Raw genomic sequence first — 19930 nt, forward strand, 5'->3', positions numbered from 1 at the left:
TGCAGACCTGCTTTAATCTGCTGGCTGTTGTTTGCACTTACAGTGAAAAGGACACACTGCTGACACTCTGCTGATGCCAGTTCAGTGAGACTTATTTCACATGTTTCTTTCAGCTTGTTTCCTTTTTAGTGGTTAACACATTTTAGGAGTTCGTGGTAAAATTGCAACATTGGGAAGTCTGAAAATAAGCTGAAGTGGGACGAGTGCGAGACATTTCCTTTTTGCAGTATTAACTAAAGTTGCATTGACTGTTATGTGAAATGTTTTCCATACTGCAAATGTACATGACTTATAATGATGTAGAGTGTTTGAACACAACTTCTTCATCAAGCTGTACATGCATCTAACTACCCGGCAGTACAAAAAGGTAGTAGGACGAGTGCTGGTAGTAGTTTCTCATGATTTGTTTTTTTTAAAGAAAATAATTAGGCAAATTTACCAATTGGGTTCTTCTTCAGGCATCTCTCATGTGCGGTGAATTAGAGATCCAAGAAGACTGTTTCAGTAGCTTAACCTGCATGTCTTTATCCTGTCTTCCTTCTCTCACCCCAACCGGTCGCAGTAGATGGCCCCGCCCCTCCCTGAGCCTGGTTCTGCCGGAGGTTTCTTCCTGTTAAAAGGGAGTTTTTCCTTCCCACTGTTGCCAAAGTGCTTGCTCATAGGGGCTCATATGATTGTTGGGTTTTTCTCTGTATCTATGAAGCGCCTTGAGGCGACTTATGTTGTGATTTGGTGCTATATAAATAAAATTGAATTGAATTGAATTGAATTGAATTGAATTGAATTGAATTGAATTGAATTGAATTGGTAGAACTGGTCAAAGACAGTTTGCTAGATGAGAAATGACAGAAGTCTGGTTTTTTTGTTTGTTTTCTTCGTCTATGGCATATCTTTTCAGCTACATAGTCAGCATTCAGAAACTCTTTGTCTTTTTTGGAAAAAGATTTTGTGTTCATCTCCTTTTCTTGCCGTTAAGCTGCTGTTACTGAGGTTATGCTGTTAACGACCACGAACTCAACACATGCAACACTTGGACCGATTCCAAAAACGCTGGGATGCTGTTTAAGATGAAGCAGGATGCAGTTATTTTAAGAGCTCATAAAAACAGTTTCATTCAGCATAGAAAACACAGAAAACATATCAAATGTTTAAACGGAAATGTTTTAGGATTTCATCAAAAATATTTGCTCATTGTGAATTTGATAGCAGCAACATGTTCTTAAAAAAGGTGGAATGGAGGCAACAAAAGCCCAGAGAAGTAAGTGATACAACAACAACAACAACAACAACAACAAACAGCTGGAGGAACATTTCAGGTTTATTGAAAGCAAGTCAGGAACATGACTGAGTATTTTAAAAAAAGCATCTCAGAGAGGTCTCCTCAAAGCACTTTATATTACTCCTCTTATATTAGAAAACCCAACAATCAGATGACATACAAATTAGTCAAAGACACCGGTCTGTTGAGCAGCTAGAGTTCTCTTTCAGACAAGACATGACATCACCTTCCCAAAAGTCCAGCAGCTGCTCTCCCCAGTTCCCAGATATTTACATGACATGTTGTTGAAAGACTGCAGGATCCACTCGACTACAAGACAGAATAGCAAGGATTGTGTTTGTGTGAAATAAACAAGTTCTACTTCAGCCAAACTAGACGAGACCTTTAGCTGCAAAGAGTTTGTAAAATACTGGGAATTGTAACCATGGCTGACATTCCAGCTATAATAGTGTGTAGCAGATTTAACCAAATAAGATGGGAATAATTATTTATCTGTGACACAGAAGTGAGACAGTCATGCTTGCATTTTATTCCAGTGGGCTCTATGCTGAGTATCCGGTGCCAAATTTTAATTTTTTCTCTACATAAAAAATTATTTGAATATAAATTGATGCAGAAACAGCACAAATTGGTGCATACAGATTCAGCTGCATGAAGGGAATGAAGTGTCTGAGCTGCATAATTAGCACCATGCAGAGAGGAGCTGGTTACATGTGTAAGTGACTTACACGAGCCACAAGGCTAAGTATAGGGCTTTACATATTTGCCATTTGTCTAACCAGTGAATGATCTCCAGTTCAGTTCCCAGGAGAAGGCACAAATCCCCTCAGTGAAGACATCCAGAGTAAAACAATATGCCCAATCACACCCCGCAGCTACCTGCTGTGGCCTGTGAATAAGGGAGCAGCTGAAAGTAACACGAGGCTAATTAGAGATTTAAGGTTTTGCCCGACATCCTAATGTAATAACTCATAGGTTAGCCGATTTGTGGCAGGAAAAAAGTGGAAAAAACTTCAAATTGATCAAATGTAATTAAAACTAAATCATGCACTGTGCTCATCCTGGACCATTTAAATACACAAGCATTGCTCAAAATGTGCCACTTGTATCTTAAAGTAGATTAATGTGTAAATCAGATATATACGTGTATTGATTTAGTAGTCAGACACTCCCCTTTTATCTCCTAATAATTAAAAAGAGGTCTTTTAATTACAGAACCAGCAGCTTATGATCCCATGTGCATGAGCACAGCCCTCATATGCTCCCACTTAATCACACACAATGTCAAGATTTACCACTGGGCCTCAGCACCAAAGGACCCAGTCTATCAAATCTGTGACCTTCGAGTTTTATTTTGTGTGTGTGTGTGTGTGCACGCGTGCACGTGTGCGTGTGTGTGTGATTTAGTAGATTTCAGGACCTGCAGTGCCAGAATGGAGGAGTCAATATGTTCCCTATCAGACAATAAAGTTACCCTCTCTGACTCCCTCGATCCATCTCCAGAACCCTGAATCTTTGATGTAGTTTGTATAATGTAGAGTTCGGAAGCGACACCATGTCACGCTGTGCTCGGGTATCTCATTGACAACGCTGTTTGTTTAGACAGGGAGCGCGTAACGCAGGAGCTATTTTTGGTCAGATTTTACTACTGATTTGAAAAGACAAATGTATGGTTTAATAAAGGCAGCAGCAGGAGGCAAAGGCACACTGAAGGAACATAAAAAAGATTTATTAACCAGTAAACACTTACTCACATGAGGTCATTAGAGGACCACATCTCTTCAGCTAATTGAATTTTTACAATATGTTATCACAAATTTTATTTAGTGCTCCCCTCTTTTTCCTTCATCCACCACATGGTTGCTCCTGCCTGAGCCGGGTTTCTTCTTCTTTCACCGTGCTTTGTCATCAGGGATCGTCCAATTGCTGTTTTCTGATCTGTTGTGTGTCGCTGTGTTGGCAACTAAGTTTTTCAGTTGAGTCGAACAGACAAATCAGTTCCTGTTGGCTTTTGGAAGTTGTGATAGTTCAATGACTTGAGCTGGATATGCCAAGAAGCTAGCAACCTTTTTCTGGTGGTTTGCGTGTGCTCATTATGACCTCGGGTCTTTAATAGCGAACACTGGCTCTGCTTAGAATCTGCTCCTTGTGTGGAAACACAGCTAGACTAGCAAGTAAAGCTAGTTGTAGCAGAAGAGTTTCCTCTTGCTAACCACCTTAAGAGCATTCTCATTCCTAACACGTAACACACTGACAATTTGTCACGTACCCACATAGCAGACAGGTCTGGCCCGGATCTGGTGTCAAGCCGGCACTGCTGGCTGACTTCTGGCATGGTAAGTGATATGTCATCCAGATATGGGCCAGGCCTGGTGTAGATGGCACTGTTTATGTGATGGTATGCTGAATCTGGCCTGATTGTGGTTTGGTTTATGTGGCCCAGGCTCATAGAAAACAGGTCTGGTTCGGGTCCGGCATCAAGCTGGCACTTCTGACTGACTGGTGTCATGGCAGGGTGTATGTCAACCAGATGTGGGCCAGGTCTGGCAATGATGGCACTGTTTATGTTCTTATTTCAGTTAGTAGACCCAAATGCCATGTTGCAATACTATACTGCTGTGGTAGCCAACGTTTCAAATGCAGGTTTTACAGGTTTGTGAGTGTACACTTTATCCAAAACCTAGTTTACTCATTGTTACCACTGGGTGGCTGTAGCGCAGGAGGTAGAGCAGATCACCTACTGATCAGAAGGTTAGTGGTTCGATCCCTGGCTGCTCTAGTCTGCATGTCAAGAGTGTGAATGTGTATGAATATAGTTAGGAAGCAGTCAGCTTAGAGAAAGTGTGTGATTGAATGTGGCATGTTGTATAGAGCACTTTGAGTAATCTGGGAGAGTAGAAAAACACTACATAAGAATCAGTCCAGTCACTGCCTGAACAGAGTTTCGTTATGTTACTTTTGCACTATAATGTTCCAGCACATGTTGTTATTACATGGCTTGATTGAGGTACACATTAGGCTGACATCTGGGGCCAGAGCTGAAACTGTTCTGGGCCAGCACAGGGCCAGCAGTGTGTCTGCACACAACTTACACATGGCCCACGTACCGCAAAGAATGATGGCCATCATTCTTTGGTATGAGGGCCATGTATAAGCACATTGTGTGGGCCAGATCCGGCCCATGCCAATTGTGTTATGTGGGTAGCGTCTGTATGTTACGTGTTGGGATGAGAATGTGTTGTTAGCCAACATGTTGTAGAGAAGATCAAGTGTGGAAAATTTGGCCTGTTTTGTACATTATCAAGGATAGCGATGACAGTGATGGAGAGGGGATGGCGGCTCTGACCATGTCCGTTTTATTAAAACAGACCAGCAGGGTTAAAACGTCTTGATGCATGCTCAATCATCCATGTAAGTAAATCTCCAAAAGTTGATTCTGTCCATCTGGACATAGCTGGACTGGCCGGTATGCCCGATGGTGATTTTTCGTTTTTATAGGCCGATGTTTTTTGGGGTTTTTTAGTAACGGTATAAACAATGAGAGGTGGTGGATTGGCGAGGTGCTGGCAGATGTGTAAAAATAGCTCTGGCGGTGGCTATGGTGGAGCTTCCACAGAGGCCAGCAGGTGGATGAGGGAAATGGGAGGCAGGAGGAGGAGAGACCCGAGGAGGAGAGACCCGAGGCGGCCGCCGGTCCGAGTATCAGGTGAACTGAACTTCAGGTAAGAAGTTATGACCTGCAGTCTATCTGGGTCAGATATGAACCAAGTTTAGGTGGAGTTTATTTTCGTTGTGCTGACTTTTTACAGTCAGTTACAATAACTCGTACTGCGTGCTAGCTAGCATGACGGAGTTTCTATACAGTTGGGTGGGTGCTATGATGTTGCTGATAGTGAACTTTATTTTATTCACAAGGTTAGTTAGTAGCTGCCAACCGTCTCGTAAAAAACGGAATTGTCTCGTATTCAGAGAAAATATTAATATTACTTCTCTCATTCAGTCTACATCACTGTCACAGCAGCGTTCGTTTTCATTCAAAGGCTTTATGGCTTTTCCTATAATACCTGGTGGACCGGTCTCTAGTCAAAATGCCCACAGTTTCTATGTTCAATAATCCAAACAGGTGGTCTGGTAGAGTAGGCTCAATCTTCAGACTTCTCTCTCCCACTGCACAAATGAATCGCTCACGAGGGAAACAGGCTCCTGGACAGAAAAGAGGGTGGCGTGAAAAGAACCCACAGACACAGGTAAACAGACTTACAGCCTCCAACACGACTGGTTTCTCAAGCACCAACAGAAGGAACGTCCTCAGTATTTAAAGGGAGCCGACTGCTCACCAGATGAGGGGCAGGTGGGCCAGGCCGGAGGGCGTGGACTAAGAGGATCCTGCCTCTGAAAGGTAGGGCACAGTAACCACACACACACAGATGGAGAGAGAGAAACTGGCAGGAGAACCAGGAGGACAAGGACTGTGACAGTTAATGCCCCTGCATTAAAGTATTGCTTTGAAGAGATGCCAGTTTGCATGTCTGAAACGTGTTGTGGTTCACAGAGGGCAGATTGTGTGAAATTTTGTGACTGTTTAAACTTGTTGAACTATTCTCTTATTTATCACGTTTCCAAAGTCCTGCTTGAGAATTAAGACCTGGTTTCAGGCTTCGACTCAGAATTAGATTTCAGGTTAGTGTAAAGGTGGGATATAGTTGCAATGGTTACATTTAAGAGTAGGCAGCTTAGCAATGCATCACTGTCAGTGAATGGTGTCATGAAGACCCCCATCCCCTCCAGTGCACAGATTGGCACAGGCAGCAGTCACTCTTGAGGGAATGCTGTAAACAGAGGAAAACCTTTAGTTGAAACACAGAAACTGCTCCTCCAGACGCCCTTGGCATCTGCCAGTGCATTTACTCTGGGCCTCAGAAACGCGCCTCGCATATCTGAAGTGAATTCAATTAGGGGCAGTCAAGACAGGCAAAGAACAGATGGTGAGACAGACTGACAGCCAGCTTTGTCATTGTCTTGCTACAGGTCTTTTAAATGATTGATTCATAAATGGCACGAAACAAATTCATTCAAGGGGCTCAGCTACATCTTCATTTGCTAAGTTGCTGCCAGCATCAGAAACTGTTAGACTTGCAAATGCACAAAAAGACCCCAAAAAAGAAATCTTTCTACCTTCTGCAAAGTTCATCGCCCCAGAAAAGACAAGTCAAAACAAGTAAAAAAAAAAAAAAAATGTAACAGCCTCCCGATTATGACCGATATATCATTTACGTCACTGATACATCCGTAACTGAAATTAACTCAGAACAATTTGTTTATTTTTTTTAAATGGTCATTCAGAATCAGAAGATTATTTACGGTGATGTTTTTGGTGGGAGTGAAACAACAATCTACTGATAAAACCAATAAAAATAAGATATGATAATAAGAAATAACCACTGTTGGAAGCCTTATTTACTCTTATCGCCTTAATCATGTGCAGTAATTAAAGTTGAAATGAGAAACTTTGCATTTGAAAGATGCTCTTCTACTGGGCACTCAAAATGCTTTCTTACAACAAGCATCATTCATCCACACCTTCATACATAATGTGCGCACATTTTAAATATAAATTAATATTACTGTAGCAGTATTTTTTTTTTTTTTAAAAAGATAAAATGGCCACATTTAAGAAGGCAGGACCTGCAGTTATTGTCCTTTTCCAGACATTTATCTGGCACTTACTTTGGGGTTTTCTGCAGCTCGTCCTCGGGGCCCTCCAGACACAGAGACAGCAGGTCATAACCCAGGATCTTCTGGGCTATGGTGAACATTTCTTTAATGTTGGGGTATTTCAAAAGTCCTCTGCCCATGCCCACAAACTGGCTGCCCTGACTGGGGAAGAGGAGCACGGAGCAGCCGCTGCTTTTGGGTCTCCGCTGAGGCGCCGCTGCTGGCTCGCTGTTCGGGGGAAAAGCGGGGGCTTCAGCCGGAGGAGGGTAATCTCCAGCCGTGGAACCGGGCTTGTTGGTGGACAGCGTCCTGCTCAGAGAGACCAGCGACCTGACCTTCCCTCTGGAAGATGCCGCCATCCTGACTGCCACTGATGCCAACATGAGCTGTTCCTCATCCAACGACGTGTCTGCAGATGAAATAAGACGCACAGCCCGCCCGGACAAACTGTAATCACCAAAAGAGTCAACTTTGCTTGAACTCAATTCTGATATCTGCTCAGCATGACACCTCACAGGGAGACGAAAACAACCGCCAGAGGAGAAAAGAACAAAATCTTCAGCGAAGGAAGATGATATCTCCAATAAAACTATTTTTGAAGCCATTATGGGACTTGACAAAAAATTTGAAGCACAACTGGAGGATATCAAGGAACAAAACAGACAAAGTGCAGCTATGGTTGCCAGCTTGGCTAAGGCTGTAGAGTTTAACGCTGCAGAGATAGCTGATTGCAAACTGAAAGTTGTTAAACTGGCAAATGCGAATGAACTGCTGCTTAAAGAAAACGAAGACTTGAAAAGAAGAGTGAGAGAACAAGAGCGCTACCGAATGAGGTGGTGCCTAAAACTGAAAGGGGTGAAGGAAGACAAAGACGAAAACATTAGAGTGAAGGTTTTGCAAACGCTTCAGAAGATTGCCCCTGACTTGAACTTAGAAGAGGCCGTTGATATTGTCCACCGCTTAGGGAAACGAGTTGATGGCAGAAACAGAAACATCATTATTCTATTCACACAGAGGCGAATTAAAGAAGAATTGTGGAGGCGCACCAAAGATTCTTCAACCTGCAAGCAAGAAGGCATCAGCTTCACAGAGATGTTGCTGCAGGAGGACATACAAGATCGACAGCGCCTATGGCCTCTGGTGGAGGAAGAAAGACGTGCAAAACTACAAATATCTGTAGTTTCCACTCCGTATATTTTCAAAACAAACTCGTTACTTTGGGTTTAACGCATTTGGGGGAAGTTAATATTTCACGTCACTGCAGGCCTTCAAACAATGAGATTTGAGCCTAAACAGTGAAAGGCAGTCACGTTTTAATCAGTAGAGGATGTCGCATAAAAAGAGATGAAAGAACAAACCATGTACTGTAGTTTTGATTTATTTATTTTTAGCACAACACCAGAACAACCCCACGTGCCCATAATTTGCGGTACTTCAGAAAAAAAGGAGTGAACATAAAAGGGAGTAAAATGTTGTGTCAGGTAATTTCAAATGCAGCATTTCTATCACCTCAACAAACACTAACTGTGTCACAGTGTGTTGCTATCTAAAGCTCTACTTGCTGTATTTCACAGGAAGAGAAAGAATGAGAGCTAACTTCACTCAGAGATATAGAAAGAAAGAGAAAGAAACCAGGCTGTATTTAAAGGTAAGGACTGCTTAGTGATATTTGATAAAATGTAGTTGTATTTTAACAGGGACATAAAGTGCTTGTCTTACTCCCTTCTTCTAGCTCGAAATTACTTGCCAAGTGGTAAGGACCGTTCATGGTCACACGGTGAGAACATTGGTGTTGACTATGAAGAGATAGGGTCAGACAGGGGAGGGGCCAGTCAGATTTATCAACTCAACCTCCTTAAAGCATGGAGAGAGGCTGAAACCAATCTCTGGTGAGCCCGGTTAAGGAAAGAGATGAGTTGGTGCCTGAGATGCCAAATTCCAACATCCTCATTCCCGCCATTGAGATAACACTCTCACACAGGCCCAGAGAGCAGATGTTGCTGCATTGCAGATGTGTTATACCCCCTGCCCAGCCGAATGACTCTCAAAAAGAAAATTTTGCAGAAAATCAATGTGATCGCTTGGATCACTGGAATTATCATCTCGATATCTCTTGTCCTTCTTTCATTTCAGACGTCTTGAAAACAAGTTTTAACAAAGTCCTGGAGAAGTGCCCAATGCTGGAGGACCTCCTGCTTTACCCCTGGCTCAGATAAACTCCTCTCTGACACAAACACACACGCATACTGAATTCACATCTTGCCATACAAATGTGATACAGTAACCAACTTTCTTTCTTTCAGAAAAAAAGAAAATTGGGAGATTCAAAAATTTCCTCACAGTAATGTTTGCATCAGTCTATCAGACGAATCCCCTCCAAGTCCAATATTTACATCAGTTACAGTGATAATGCTTGGTGTCTACTTTCAGCCACCGCAGTAGAATGCCAGGAATGAATCTCATTGAAATTGTAGTTGCATTTGCTATTTCATTTAATTGTCATGGATGATACACAGATAACCCAACAGCAAACAGAGGAAAACAATGGGCTTAAATACACAGAGGGATAAATGAGGGAATAAGACACAGGATGAGAGCACAGCTGCGAGAAATCACAAACAACAAGACCATGGGGAAGGAAAACTGAAAACACTAACATAGTCTAAGGAGCTTAGAAAGAAAACGTCTGGACTTCTTTAAGTTGCTTGAAGACGTTCAAGCAAAGTTTAAGTTCTTTTCATCCGAGAAGGTGAAACATCTTCAAGCAACTTCAAGTCCAGACGCTTTCTTTCCAAACTCCTTAGACTACGATGACCTAGATGACTGAGAACCTTCACAGACATGAAAACACTAACACAGCACACATGACTATCAAAGTAAAACAGCAAACAAGAGACTTTTACAAAGACACAGAGTTGACACAGAGACATGACTGACTGGGGAGAAATTGGGGAACATGGAAACAAGAGTGACTAGACATGACACGTGGGACACAGGGGCAAGGCAAAGTAACAGAAACCTAAAGCCTAAGAATATAACACAAGAAGAAAACAATAAAGAGAACCAAAAACATACATAAGAATAATCAATGAATATAAATGAACAAACACAAAACACTGGGTCACAGACTCACTACCATGACAGTTAAATGTACATAATAAATACTTTAAATCAGATGACAATGTAGCTGACACTGTGTTTATTATAATGTGTGTGGTCAACCACAAATCTTCATATTGTCATCCATAGATGAGGTCTTTATACAAATGATGAAAGATAATGAAAGAAACTGTTTAATTGATATGAAATGATTGAATTATATGAAATATTATGGCTTTGTCTGCCAGTGTTTTTCTGTAAACTACTTTGAACTGCTGGCAGTCAGTGAAGTCACTGAAAGGCAAGATTCTATGTTGTGTTGCCGTAGTTTCCAGAGTTTACTTATAAAGCTCACTTACAGAATTCAGTTAGAAAAGTCAAGCATTTGAAGGGTGCACATTTGAAGGAATATTAACTCAATCTTAGCTCATTACGGTTTACATTTTCGATTTTAAAGGGTCTCCGAAATTACAATGAAAAAGGAAACAAGAAAAATTGCCACTCCAGCCGATAAGAAAGATTCGGGAGATCAAGGTAAGTAAAATAATAAAATCAAATCCTGGTAAAATCCAAATCCTAGAAATGTTGACACTGTGTGAATCATTTTTGGAGCAATTGAATCATATGTTTAATTGAAAATAGCTTTAATACAAGATGTCTAATCAAAGAAAGGTTACCGGTCTTTTGGTAAAATAATGTAATAAGTTTATTCTTGGACTCAACAGTAAAAACAGACCAACAAGTGCCATCAAGATCTAAGACTTAGTAAACCTAGTATCAACTCGCACTGATCAGTTTTTTTTTTTTCATCCCAAGATTAAACTTGTGATCATTTAAGCAAAAGCAATTTCAAATTCTTTGCCATCAAACTGCTTCCAGTCTTGATGTCGGGGACTCTTTTTCACCACTGTGTTGTTGTTGTTTATAGATCGTAAGAGCAGGACTGCTAAAAGAAAGGCCAGTCCTGAAAAGAAGACCCCAATGAAAAGGAGGAGGGTCGCTGAGCAGGCTGGTCCTTCCACCAGCTCAGATGTGGTCAAAGGAGTGAAGCGCAAGGTTGTGCAAGATGAAGAGGACACAACAAAGAAAGCAAAGAGGGCTAAACTTCTTGACCATATGAGCGGTGACAAGGAGCAAGCATCCTCCTCGTTGGACTCTGGTAAAGGTAGGCTAATTAGTTGAATAAGGGGGTAGATTAAGTGTGGTTGCTAGGTTTAAGATATTGGTGTTTAGTGTTTGTGTCTATCATCCAGTGAGCTGATGTGCTTTTGGTGTTTTCCACATCTCCAGACTTGAACAACAAACAGGTGTGCGCAAAACATGGCAAAAGAAAGGCCACGGGAGACGACAGAGAGTCACCCAAGAAAAAAAAAAGGAATGTGGACCAGGACAAAAAATCAGTGGCAGACCAAAAACGTAAGTAGCAAGCAGCTTGGGTTTTATATTCAGGGGAAGGGCAAAAGGAACATTTAGGCTACAGAGGAGAGTAATTTGTGTCACAGCTGTAATAAAACAAGATTTGCTGTTTTGTCTGTTCAGGTGAATTCCAAGCCAGATATGTGGAGGAGCACCAGCTCGGAGAAGGAGGCTGCGGAGCAGTGTTTTCTGGCTACCGGATAGAAGATCGTTTTCCAGTAAGTGTTCAGATGATGGTAGTAAGACAGGCAGTAACGCAGATAATGGATAATATCGTAAACTGAGACGTCTGCTGTGTTTCCACCTTTCATTATGTCATACTGAGGAAATGCTCACCAATGCTCTGTGTCTTCTAGGTTGCCATCAAACACATTCCCAAAAATAAAGTCTACTGCAAAGTGGCGGTAAGCGTCCAACACTTGAATTAGTTTTACATTACTGGATTGAATGCGGCGTTCCTCATCATCCACTTTGTTGTAATATTTCAGGATGAAAGCGGGAAGATGCTCTCGGTGGAAGTGGCCATTATGGTTAAACTTGCAGGTGAAGCAGAAGGGTCAGTGGGAATATCAGCACCTGTGTCCTTGCTGGAGTGGTTCGACCTTGGCAAAGAGCTGATCCTGGTGCTGGAGAGACCTGTCCCCGCTGTGGACCTGCAAAAATACAAAGCAGAAAATGGAAGAACCTTACCAGAGGACAAGGCCAAGGTAGGTTGACTGGGAGAGCCTTAGACTGTACAGCATTCAATCAAGGCAGAAAAGCATTAACTCATTATTGTGTTTTTCATCTTTTCCAGGTCATTCTGAAGCAACTAGTTGATGCTGTAAAGGAACTTGAGGATAAACACATCTTTCATCGGGACATCAAGGGAGAAAACATTCTGATTGAGACCGGCTCCGATGTGCCTCGAGTTCGCATCATTGACTTTGGACTGAGCTGCTTTGTTAAACAGCGATCTCTGTATCGCGTCTTCTATGGTAACATATTCTGCTCCTGCTTTTCACAGATGTAACAATTTGTGTCTTTTGTTTTAGAAGAAATTGTAATTGTGTCTGTTTGTTAGGCACTCCTCTTCACACCCCTCCCGAGTGGTACAGGAGGAGCTGCTACAGGTGTGGACCCACCACGGTGTGGCAAATGGGAGTGGTGTTGTATGAAGCGCTTCATGCACGGCACTTTAGTACCGAGAGGTTCCTCGCAAAGAAACTGAGCATCAAAAAGCGTCTGTCCACAGGTAAGAAAACTTCACACTTCCAGATTCACTGATGCCTTGGATCACTAGAACTATCATCTTCATCTTTTTGATCTTTTCTTTCTTTCAAGGATGCCGGAATTTCTTGGAGGCATGTTTAACTATAGCCCCGGAGAAGCGCCCAACACTGGAGGAGCTCCAGCTTCACCCCTGGCTAAGATAACACACACAAACACACAATTCACACCTTATCATATAAGTGTGATACATTGTGGTAACCTCCTTTCTTTTTTCTGTTGGACAGGAATGGGTCAATCTTAAAAAATAAATAAATAAAAAATTAGCTTTTTCGGACTTCCTGTAACCCCCCCAGCCATCCCAGGAAAGGGGATCTCTCTTTGAATGGGCTTTCCCGAGGTTTCTTCCCATCGATCTGGCCCCCTGGGGAGTTTTTCCTCGTCTTCATAGAGAGCTTGGGCTGGGTCAGGAGCTCCACCAAAACTGTCTTTATTTGATGACATTAAAGTCATCAAATAAAGATGTGTTTTACTTAAAGTAAAATTGGATCAAAATAAAACTTGTTTAATTCATCTTTGCTGAGGATTCTCCTTCATTACTATTTTGTTTTGTTTGGTTTTTTTTTACCCATGGTGCATTTTGACAAATAAGAAAACTGAATCAGGTTAAAGTGTGCACAAAGACAGTCACACTGCAAATGATCTGAAGACTTGCATCTGTTGCTCTAACCCCCAACTAGTTTAGACAGATTTCCAGGTTCTACCAGAGGTTTTTTCCTTCAAGAAGGGAGTTTTTCCTTCCCACTGTTGCTGAGTGTTTGCTCATAGTGGGTTGTAAAAGCATAAAAGTTAATAAGAGGCATTCATAGCAGAGTTATCAGAGGGAACTATATAGCTTAAATATACAATTTCTACAGGACGAATTATAACTTCATTATGTATAAAAGCTTCTGTGGATAATTACTCCTATTTGTAACTTTACACAAGAGAAAGTTTGCTGTCACACTATTTATAACAGGTTGGGTTTTGTCCTCTGAGTTGAGCCTTTGGTTGCAGTTTATTGAAGAATTTCCTCTAAAGTAGCTGTTGATAAAGATTTAAAGTCCTGTTTATATACAGAAATATGCTTTAGTTCATGTTTTTTACATGTCTGCCTCAGTGGATCAGTAGAAGATCTGGCACAGGAAACTAGATGATGAAAAAAGGGTACGAATACACATATATATCTATATCTATATAGATACAGATATATATACACACACACACACAGGTTGCAACGTAGTATTTTCATTTTTTCTTAGCATTTCTTTAACGCCTTGGTGCAAAAGAATACCTGCATCTGTGTGTTGGAAAAAAGAACTACAAATTTGGAAAGGAATTTATTCATGTTCTTACTCATAGATGGAGTACATGGTTTAAAAAACACTGAGGAAACAGATATGAGGCGGCTGTATTAACATAAAAACATTAATACAGTTAAAAATGAATAACAAATTGCACGCTTAAACTTATTTCTCTACAGTTTGTACAATTAATCCATGTAACAATAGGTTCTCTCTTAATATAGTAGTTATTAAAAGATCTTTACATAAAAATACATTTTTAAGTACTCTCCAGTGGAAGTCTGTTGTGGCTTATGTTTCTAAATGACACAACCATAAAGCAGTCCACAGAATATACAAATATGTCTTTGATAAGTGAATGTTGGCTCCCACAATGGCCTGTTAAATTATTGCAAAAATAATTTACTGCATAATATGTCAGATTAGAACATGTTATAAGCACAAAACTGAAGGGGAAACAATAAAAACAAAAATGAAAAAACAAATACTAAATTAAGTTAAAGGATATTTCTTACTATACTATATAATTGTATAATGTTGCGTTTGATTGCAAAAGAAAACCCACCAAGAAAAAAAGAAAGAAAGAAAAAGAGAGAATAGTTTAATATATTCAAAACACATTCTTTTCTTTTATTTAAGCTGTAGCGAGATTCAGCTGGACAAAAGAGAAAGAAAATTATTACAGATTTGTTTTATTAATCATGAATAAACTTTATTATACACAACTCTAAATTTCAGTTGGTCTTAGTCAGATGTGTTTTTAATTAAATCCTGCAACACTGTGCTCGCTGCCATCACTTTATATCTTAGTGTGCAATTCAAATATATACTTATTACAATATTTTTCCCCCTTAACTCTCAACTGGCGTTTTTAAAATGTCTGTGATCATATTTGTCCGTTGACTTCTGTCTGGGCCTCGAACGATTCATCAGACAGGTTGGCAGCCTCCAACTGATGCTCCAGACTTTCATCATCGCCTCTATTCTGATCAACTCTTATCTTAAACTTAGTGATGAACTCATTACTGGCCAGCGCGTCCTCCTTTTTAGGGCATGTGGGCTTTGATAGTCGCTCTGCAAAGAAAATTCACAAAACATTTCTTATTTGGTAAGCTTGTTAACACATTTTAGTTCAGTTTTGCTGAAAGTTATAGCATGCATCAAGTAAGAAGCAATTGGTTTTTAAAAAGCACATACATTCCCCAAAACATTTTTATTATGTGCATTTTGGAGAATAAAAGATTGTACACAATTTCCCTTTTTAAAGTAAAAAGATTATTAAGTCTAATTCTTACTTATTCAGTAGATTAAAGTATTGAAACATCATTATTCATAAAATATGCACATTACAAAATTAAAGTTATTCAAAAACTACTCAAGTACTTACTCCAATACTCACATTATTCAAGTAAATTTAATTTTTGCCAATGTAATGTCACATAAAATCTTAATCTGAATAAGGGATTTGAACCCCACTGTCACGGCCAGGGGATCAGCAGGCCGCTGACTAGTAGTGTTCTCTCTCTCTCTCTCGCCAGGGCGGAACTCATGGTGGGTTCACGCCCTCGGCCCACCCCCCTCTGAGGAGGAAACACCTGGGCCTCATCAGTGCAGCCAGCATTTAAGCCAGGGAGTGGCTTCTACTCATCACTGGATCGTTGTGTGTGACTCGCGTCAGTGCAGCCCGGCTCTGAGCAAGTTCTCTTTTGCTTCCCTGTGCAAAACCTCTAACGTGTGTTTCCTTCTGTACATAGATCCCCTGGACCCGACTCTGCATCCCCCGAGCGGTGTTTGGAGAGAGAGTCAGAAGAGGAGCAAGTGTCTTTTCCCTACCTGGATTTCCCCAGAGCCTTTTCCCTGTCACTGCTTTGTATATAGCACTATCCCCTGCACTGTTTGTATATACACCTGGTGGAACTGTAATAAATACTGACTGTGCCTCTGAGTCCTGCGTGTGAGTCCTCAAGCGAACCGTGACACCCACACAGATGAGAGCTTAGCAGTGAAGCTCTCTCTTAAAATTTGAGTTATAAAGTCAGAAGTTATCACTGACAGAGATCCATGTTCTTTTAACATAAGAAAGAATATTTGCTGAAATTGACATTAATCCAAGCCCTTAAAACGCCATTTTGGATTAAGCATTTCCTTTTAGAAAAGTCTTCAATGAGCAGGAAGCTCCAGTACTGAAAAAAGAAGCCAACATCATCTGCTAAACGTGCTAAAAGTAAGTAAGTCCCCGTAGACTCCTATGATCAAAACACATACAGTATAAAAGTTATAGGTTACAGATCTGAAAAGTAAAACAAATGTCAAAGTGCAAAAAGACTTATGGTCCCATAGAAGTCTATTCCATTTGCCTGGAATTAGGTGAACACCTTTGTGACAGATTTAATGGCTCAGTCATTTGTTTCATGTCATATTTAATAAAAGACTGACATGGTGGCATGTGGAATTGTCCATTTTGCACATATTTGGTCATTCTAAGCGTCAGAAGGGGAAAGATCATTCTGGGAATGCCTACTGGCGAAGGATGTGTGACTGACAAGTCCAGTGTGTGAAGTTTAACTACAGTCTAAGGAGCTTGGAAAGAAAAGCATCTGGACTTCTTTAAGTTTCTTGAAGATGTTTCACTTCTCATCTGAGAAGCTTCTTCAGTTCAGAATTTCTTCAGAGAACTGAAGAAGCTTCTTGAATGAGAGGTGAAATTCTCTTCAAGAAACTTAAAGAAGTCCAGATGCTTTTCTTTCCAAGCTCCTTAGACTACGATGACCTGAACGACTGAGAACCTTAACAGACAGTTCTTCCCTTCATTCATCATGCCTGATTTCAAAACACCAAGATGGCAGTCGTGAAAACACTCATCTTGAGTCTTCATGGGACTATGGTGAGATCAGTTATGCCTCTTATGATGCTGTCCCAGACTTCAAAGCAGTATAAAACATGTTTGCAGCCTGTAACAACTGTGCATGCGCTTATTTTTCGTTTTAAGATTTCCGTGTTTAAATCATAATAAGATTTATTTTTAATTTTAATTAACTTGAGGTGAGTCAGATTCTTTCATTCAAGTCACTGAATGAATCTCTTGACATGTTTGGGGGTAGGTGCCTTTTGTAGCATTTTAATGCAATTATCTGACAGATTATATGGTCTACACCATAAGTGTCAAACTCTGGCCAAATTTGGCCCGCAGCCTAATTACATTTGGCCCGCGAAGCCATACCAAATTACTATCAGAGCTGGCCTACTGGTATTATACAGCTAATATATATATTGTTTAGTATTAAGCTTTGCTTGTTCCATATTCAGTTTTTCAGCAAAATGTGTTTGAGTCCATAAGAAAAGATTCATTCTTATATCTGGAGGAATAAATATATTTCAATAAATATTAAAGTTAGCCTGCGACTTTGATCCAGTTTTGAATTTTGGCCCACTGTGTATTTGAGTTTGACACCCCTGGTCTACACTGTTATTAACTATACTAACACTCTGTTGCAGAAGTCTGTGCTGCAAAGAGGCAAAGTGAATACCGCACCTGCAGGAGTAATGGGGGTCATCAGTCGGTTCAGCTGGATGTTCCAGTGCCGTACCTGTTGACTGGCATTCCTCAGCCTCTCCTGAACCTCCTGGAAACAAAAATCATGCAGGCATCTTCATCAGTGTTGTTTTAGAAGAGCACTAAATAAGATGCTGCTCACAAAGCCAGTCAAAACAAACTTGTTCACCTCCAGACGCTGGTGACTTCTTTGGCGAGATGCCTGCAGATCCTCCTGAGAGGCAGAGTTGAGGGCTGAGGGGGTGTCCTCATCGGGACTGCCATCTGACAGCTCCTGTATGGGGCTGAGGTTTTGCATTGTACGTTGCTGCTCCTGGAGGAGCTGGAAATGTTTCCTCTTTTCATCTTCAGCCTGCAGCAACCTGAAGGAGGGGAAAAAGGGAAGAAGCAACTGAAAATGTTAATACTTCTCATGGATATCTCAGATCTCCATCACAAATAAAATAATAAAGGGCCATAATAAGAGTTAGAAATCCATTGTTACCGCTCAAGCTCCAGTCTGGCCCTCTCCTCCTCCAGCCGAGCCTGGATCTCCATATTAAGGGCAACTTCCAGCTGCTGCTGTGTCAGCTCCAGCTCCCTGATCCTCTTCTTCTGTTGTTCAGCCTCCTTTTCCTTCACCTGCATCTCAGCCTGCATGCTGTCTTTTATCTATGCACACACACACACACAGCTACATAAACAGATGCACCAACAGAGCGGTATAAACTGACCTATTCCTGAATTACCTTTTCCTGGACTGTCATAACCATTTTTCCAAATCATTAAAGACTAGGTGTGAATTTTATAATGACAGTCAACATTTTGCTGGAGTTCTCAAAGATCAAAGTCAAGGAGAAAAGACTCTGTACATAATTGGTGTCAAGTGGAAAACTTTTTTTTTTACCATCACAGCCTCTTTCAGCTGTCTTTCCAGTTCCAGCTGCACCTCCCTCTGCTTCCTCCGCTCTCTCTCCTCTGCCTCCCTTCGGCGAGTTTCCAGTTCCCGTGCATGCTGTGAAACAGATGAAAGAGACATTGTTTGCTTTGTGTTTTCACCTCTATCCAGCAGGTGACACTAGGCCATCAGCTTCGAGGTTCAACGTATTGTGCTTTCAGCGGTGCTTTATGGCTTTAATACCTGGTGGGCCAATCTGTAGTGAAAATGCCCAATTTTTTGTCCCAGTCCAGCCCTGCAGGTTAATACTGGCAGTGTCACCATGCCAGCTGACTGCATTTCATCATCAGCCAGTGTTGTTCTCAATATTACCAAAGTAAGGCAGCATATAAAGTATTTACTTGCTTTCAGGTTTTATTCAAATGTTAGTCTTTTCAGTTGTTTCTCCACTTTTTTCCTGTTTCAAAATCAAACACCAGTTTGTGAGAAGATTATCTTCTTTTTTTTTTTTAACAGGCATTGGTTTTGCATTGGAATTGGCTAATTTGCCAATTGTATGTTAAAAATGTTCGTATTTTAATATTCAAAAATGTTTTTGCCCAAAACACATGTGCACTACATGTCAGTAAAAATACTATGCAAATATTGATGTCCTTGAATGCTGAATAAACACTGACTGATTGTATCTCTTGTACTTAATCAACACAGTATCTAAACACTTTGCACCGTAGTGGTTAAAATCTCATTCTAATAAGGTTACGGTTATTAGGTTTACAGGGTTATTGAATTATGGTTAACGGTTGGTAGAATTGTTTTTAACATTATCTGCCAATTACATCTGCCACCCTTCTCCAAATCTGTGCCCCTACCTGGCCCCCCCAACAAAAATTTTCTAGACACGCCACTGCTTGTGACAAACAAACAACATTACACAATGCACCTTTAAAAACCCTGCAAAAGTTAGCTTGTTGCTAGGGGACCAATGCGAGTTTGGGTTTTGTGAACCAGAGTTTGAAGAAGGTTCAAGGTACAGTGGGAACAGGCTGAGGCAGGATCCAGAGTCAAAATAGGCAAGGTAAACAGAACGCCGGAGAGCTACGGCACAAAGCACTGAGACAGCAAATGAATAGTGGCAGGCCTGACAAAGCAGGAGAGTGGATCGAGGAGCACAGCAAGCAAACAGGCTGAATGACTGAATAAATCAATGCAACGTCCCCAAAACTGTGACAGGAAAATTTGTGTTTTGGAGAATTTCTCCTCCCCAGGAATCAGTGCTCAGAGAACCTCGTTATCTTTGCAGGTTTGGAAAGAGTCTGCAAAAAAAAGTCTTTGCAATTGTGTTCATGCTAGAATATCAAGACTGTGGACCACATGAAACTTTTTAAACCACTGCCACTGCAGCACTTGCAACCCTAACCTGTTGTGCTTTGGAGTTGGTA

The 19930-nt window shown here is 41.0% G+C and overlaps 2 protein-coding genes and 1 long non-coding RNA gene across 3 annotated transcripts; 2 read left to right on the top strand and 1 right to left on the bottom strand.

The window, feature by feature from the left end:
* The first annotated feature begins 10272 nt into the window (after nucleotides 1-10272).
* Nucleotides 10273-13291, top strand: LOC113025071 (serine/threonine-protein kinase pim-2-like). The gene is made up of 9 exons (XM_026172459.1): nucleotides 10273-10627; nucleotides 11022-11258; nucleotides 11384-11509; nucleotides 11633-11727; nucleotides 11866-11913; nucleotides 11998-12216; nucleotides 12306-12486; nucleotides 12573-12743; nucleotides 12833-13291. The coding sequence occupies exons 1-9, from the start codon at nucleotides 10567-10569 to the stop codon at nucleotides 12922-12924; spliced, it is 1230 nt and encodes a 409-aa protein (XP_026028244.1). The 5' UTR covers nucleotides 10273-10566; the 3' UTR covers nucleotides 12925-13291.
* Nucleotides 13292-14732: 1441 nt separating this feature from the next.
* LOC113027213 (uncharacterized) lies at nucleotides 14733-16006 on the top strand. Its single transcript, XR_003273001.1, has 2 exons — nucleotides 14733-15734; nucleotides 15816-16006. It is a non-coding gene; the product is annotated as an uncharacterized LOC113027213 (long non-coding RNA).
* Nucleotides 16007-17060: 1054 nt separating this feature from the next.
* On the bottom strand, nucleotides 17061-18712 carry LOC113027275 (differentially expressed in FDCP 6 homolog). The gene is made up of 5 exons (XM_026176896.1): nucleotides 18501-18712; nucleotides 18099-18265; nucleotides 17784-17976; nucleotides 17526-17684; nucleotides 17061-17215 (listed from the first exon to the last, which is right to left on the bottom strand). Exons 1-4 carry the CDS (start codon nucleotides 18630-18632, stop codon nucleotides 17535-17537), a joined length of 642 nt encoding a protein of 213 aa, XP_026032681.1. The 5' UTR covers nucleotides 18633-18712; the 3' UTR covers nucleotides 17061-17215; nucleotides 17526-17534.
* Nucleotides 18713-19930: the final 1218 nt, after the last annotated feature.

Source organism: Astatotilapia calliptera, chromosome 7 (assembly GCF_900246225.1).
Source record: "Astatotilapia calliptera chromosome 7, fAstCal1.2, whole genome shotgun sequence".
In the NCBI taxonomy this organism is placed as follows: Eukaryota; Metazoa; Chordata; class Actinopteri; order Cichliformes; family Cichlidae; genus Astatotilapia; species Astatotilapia calliptera.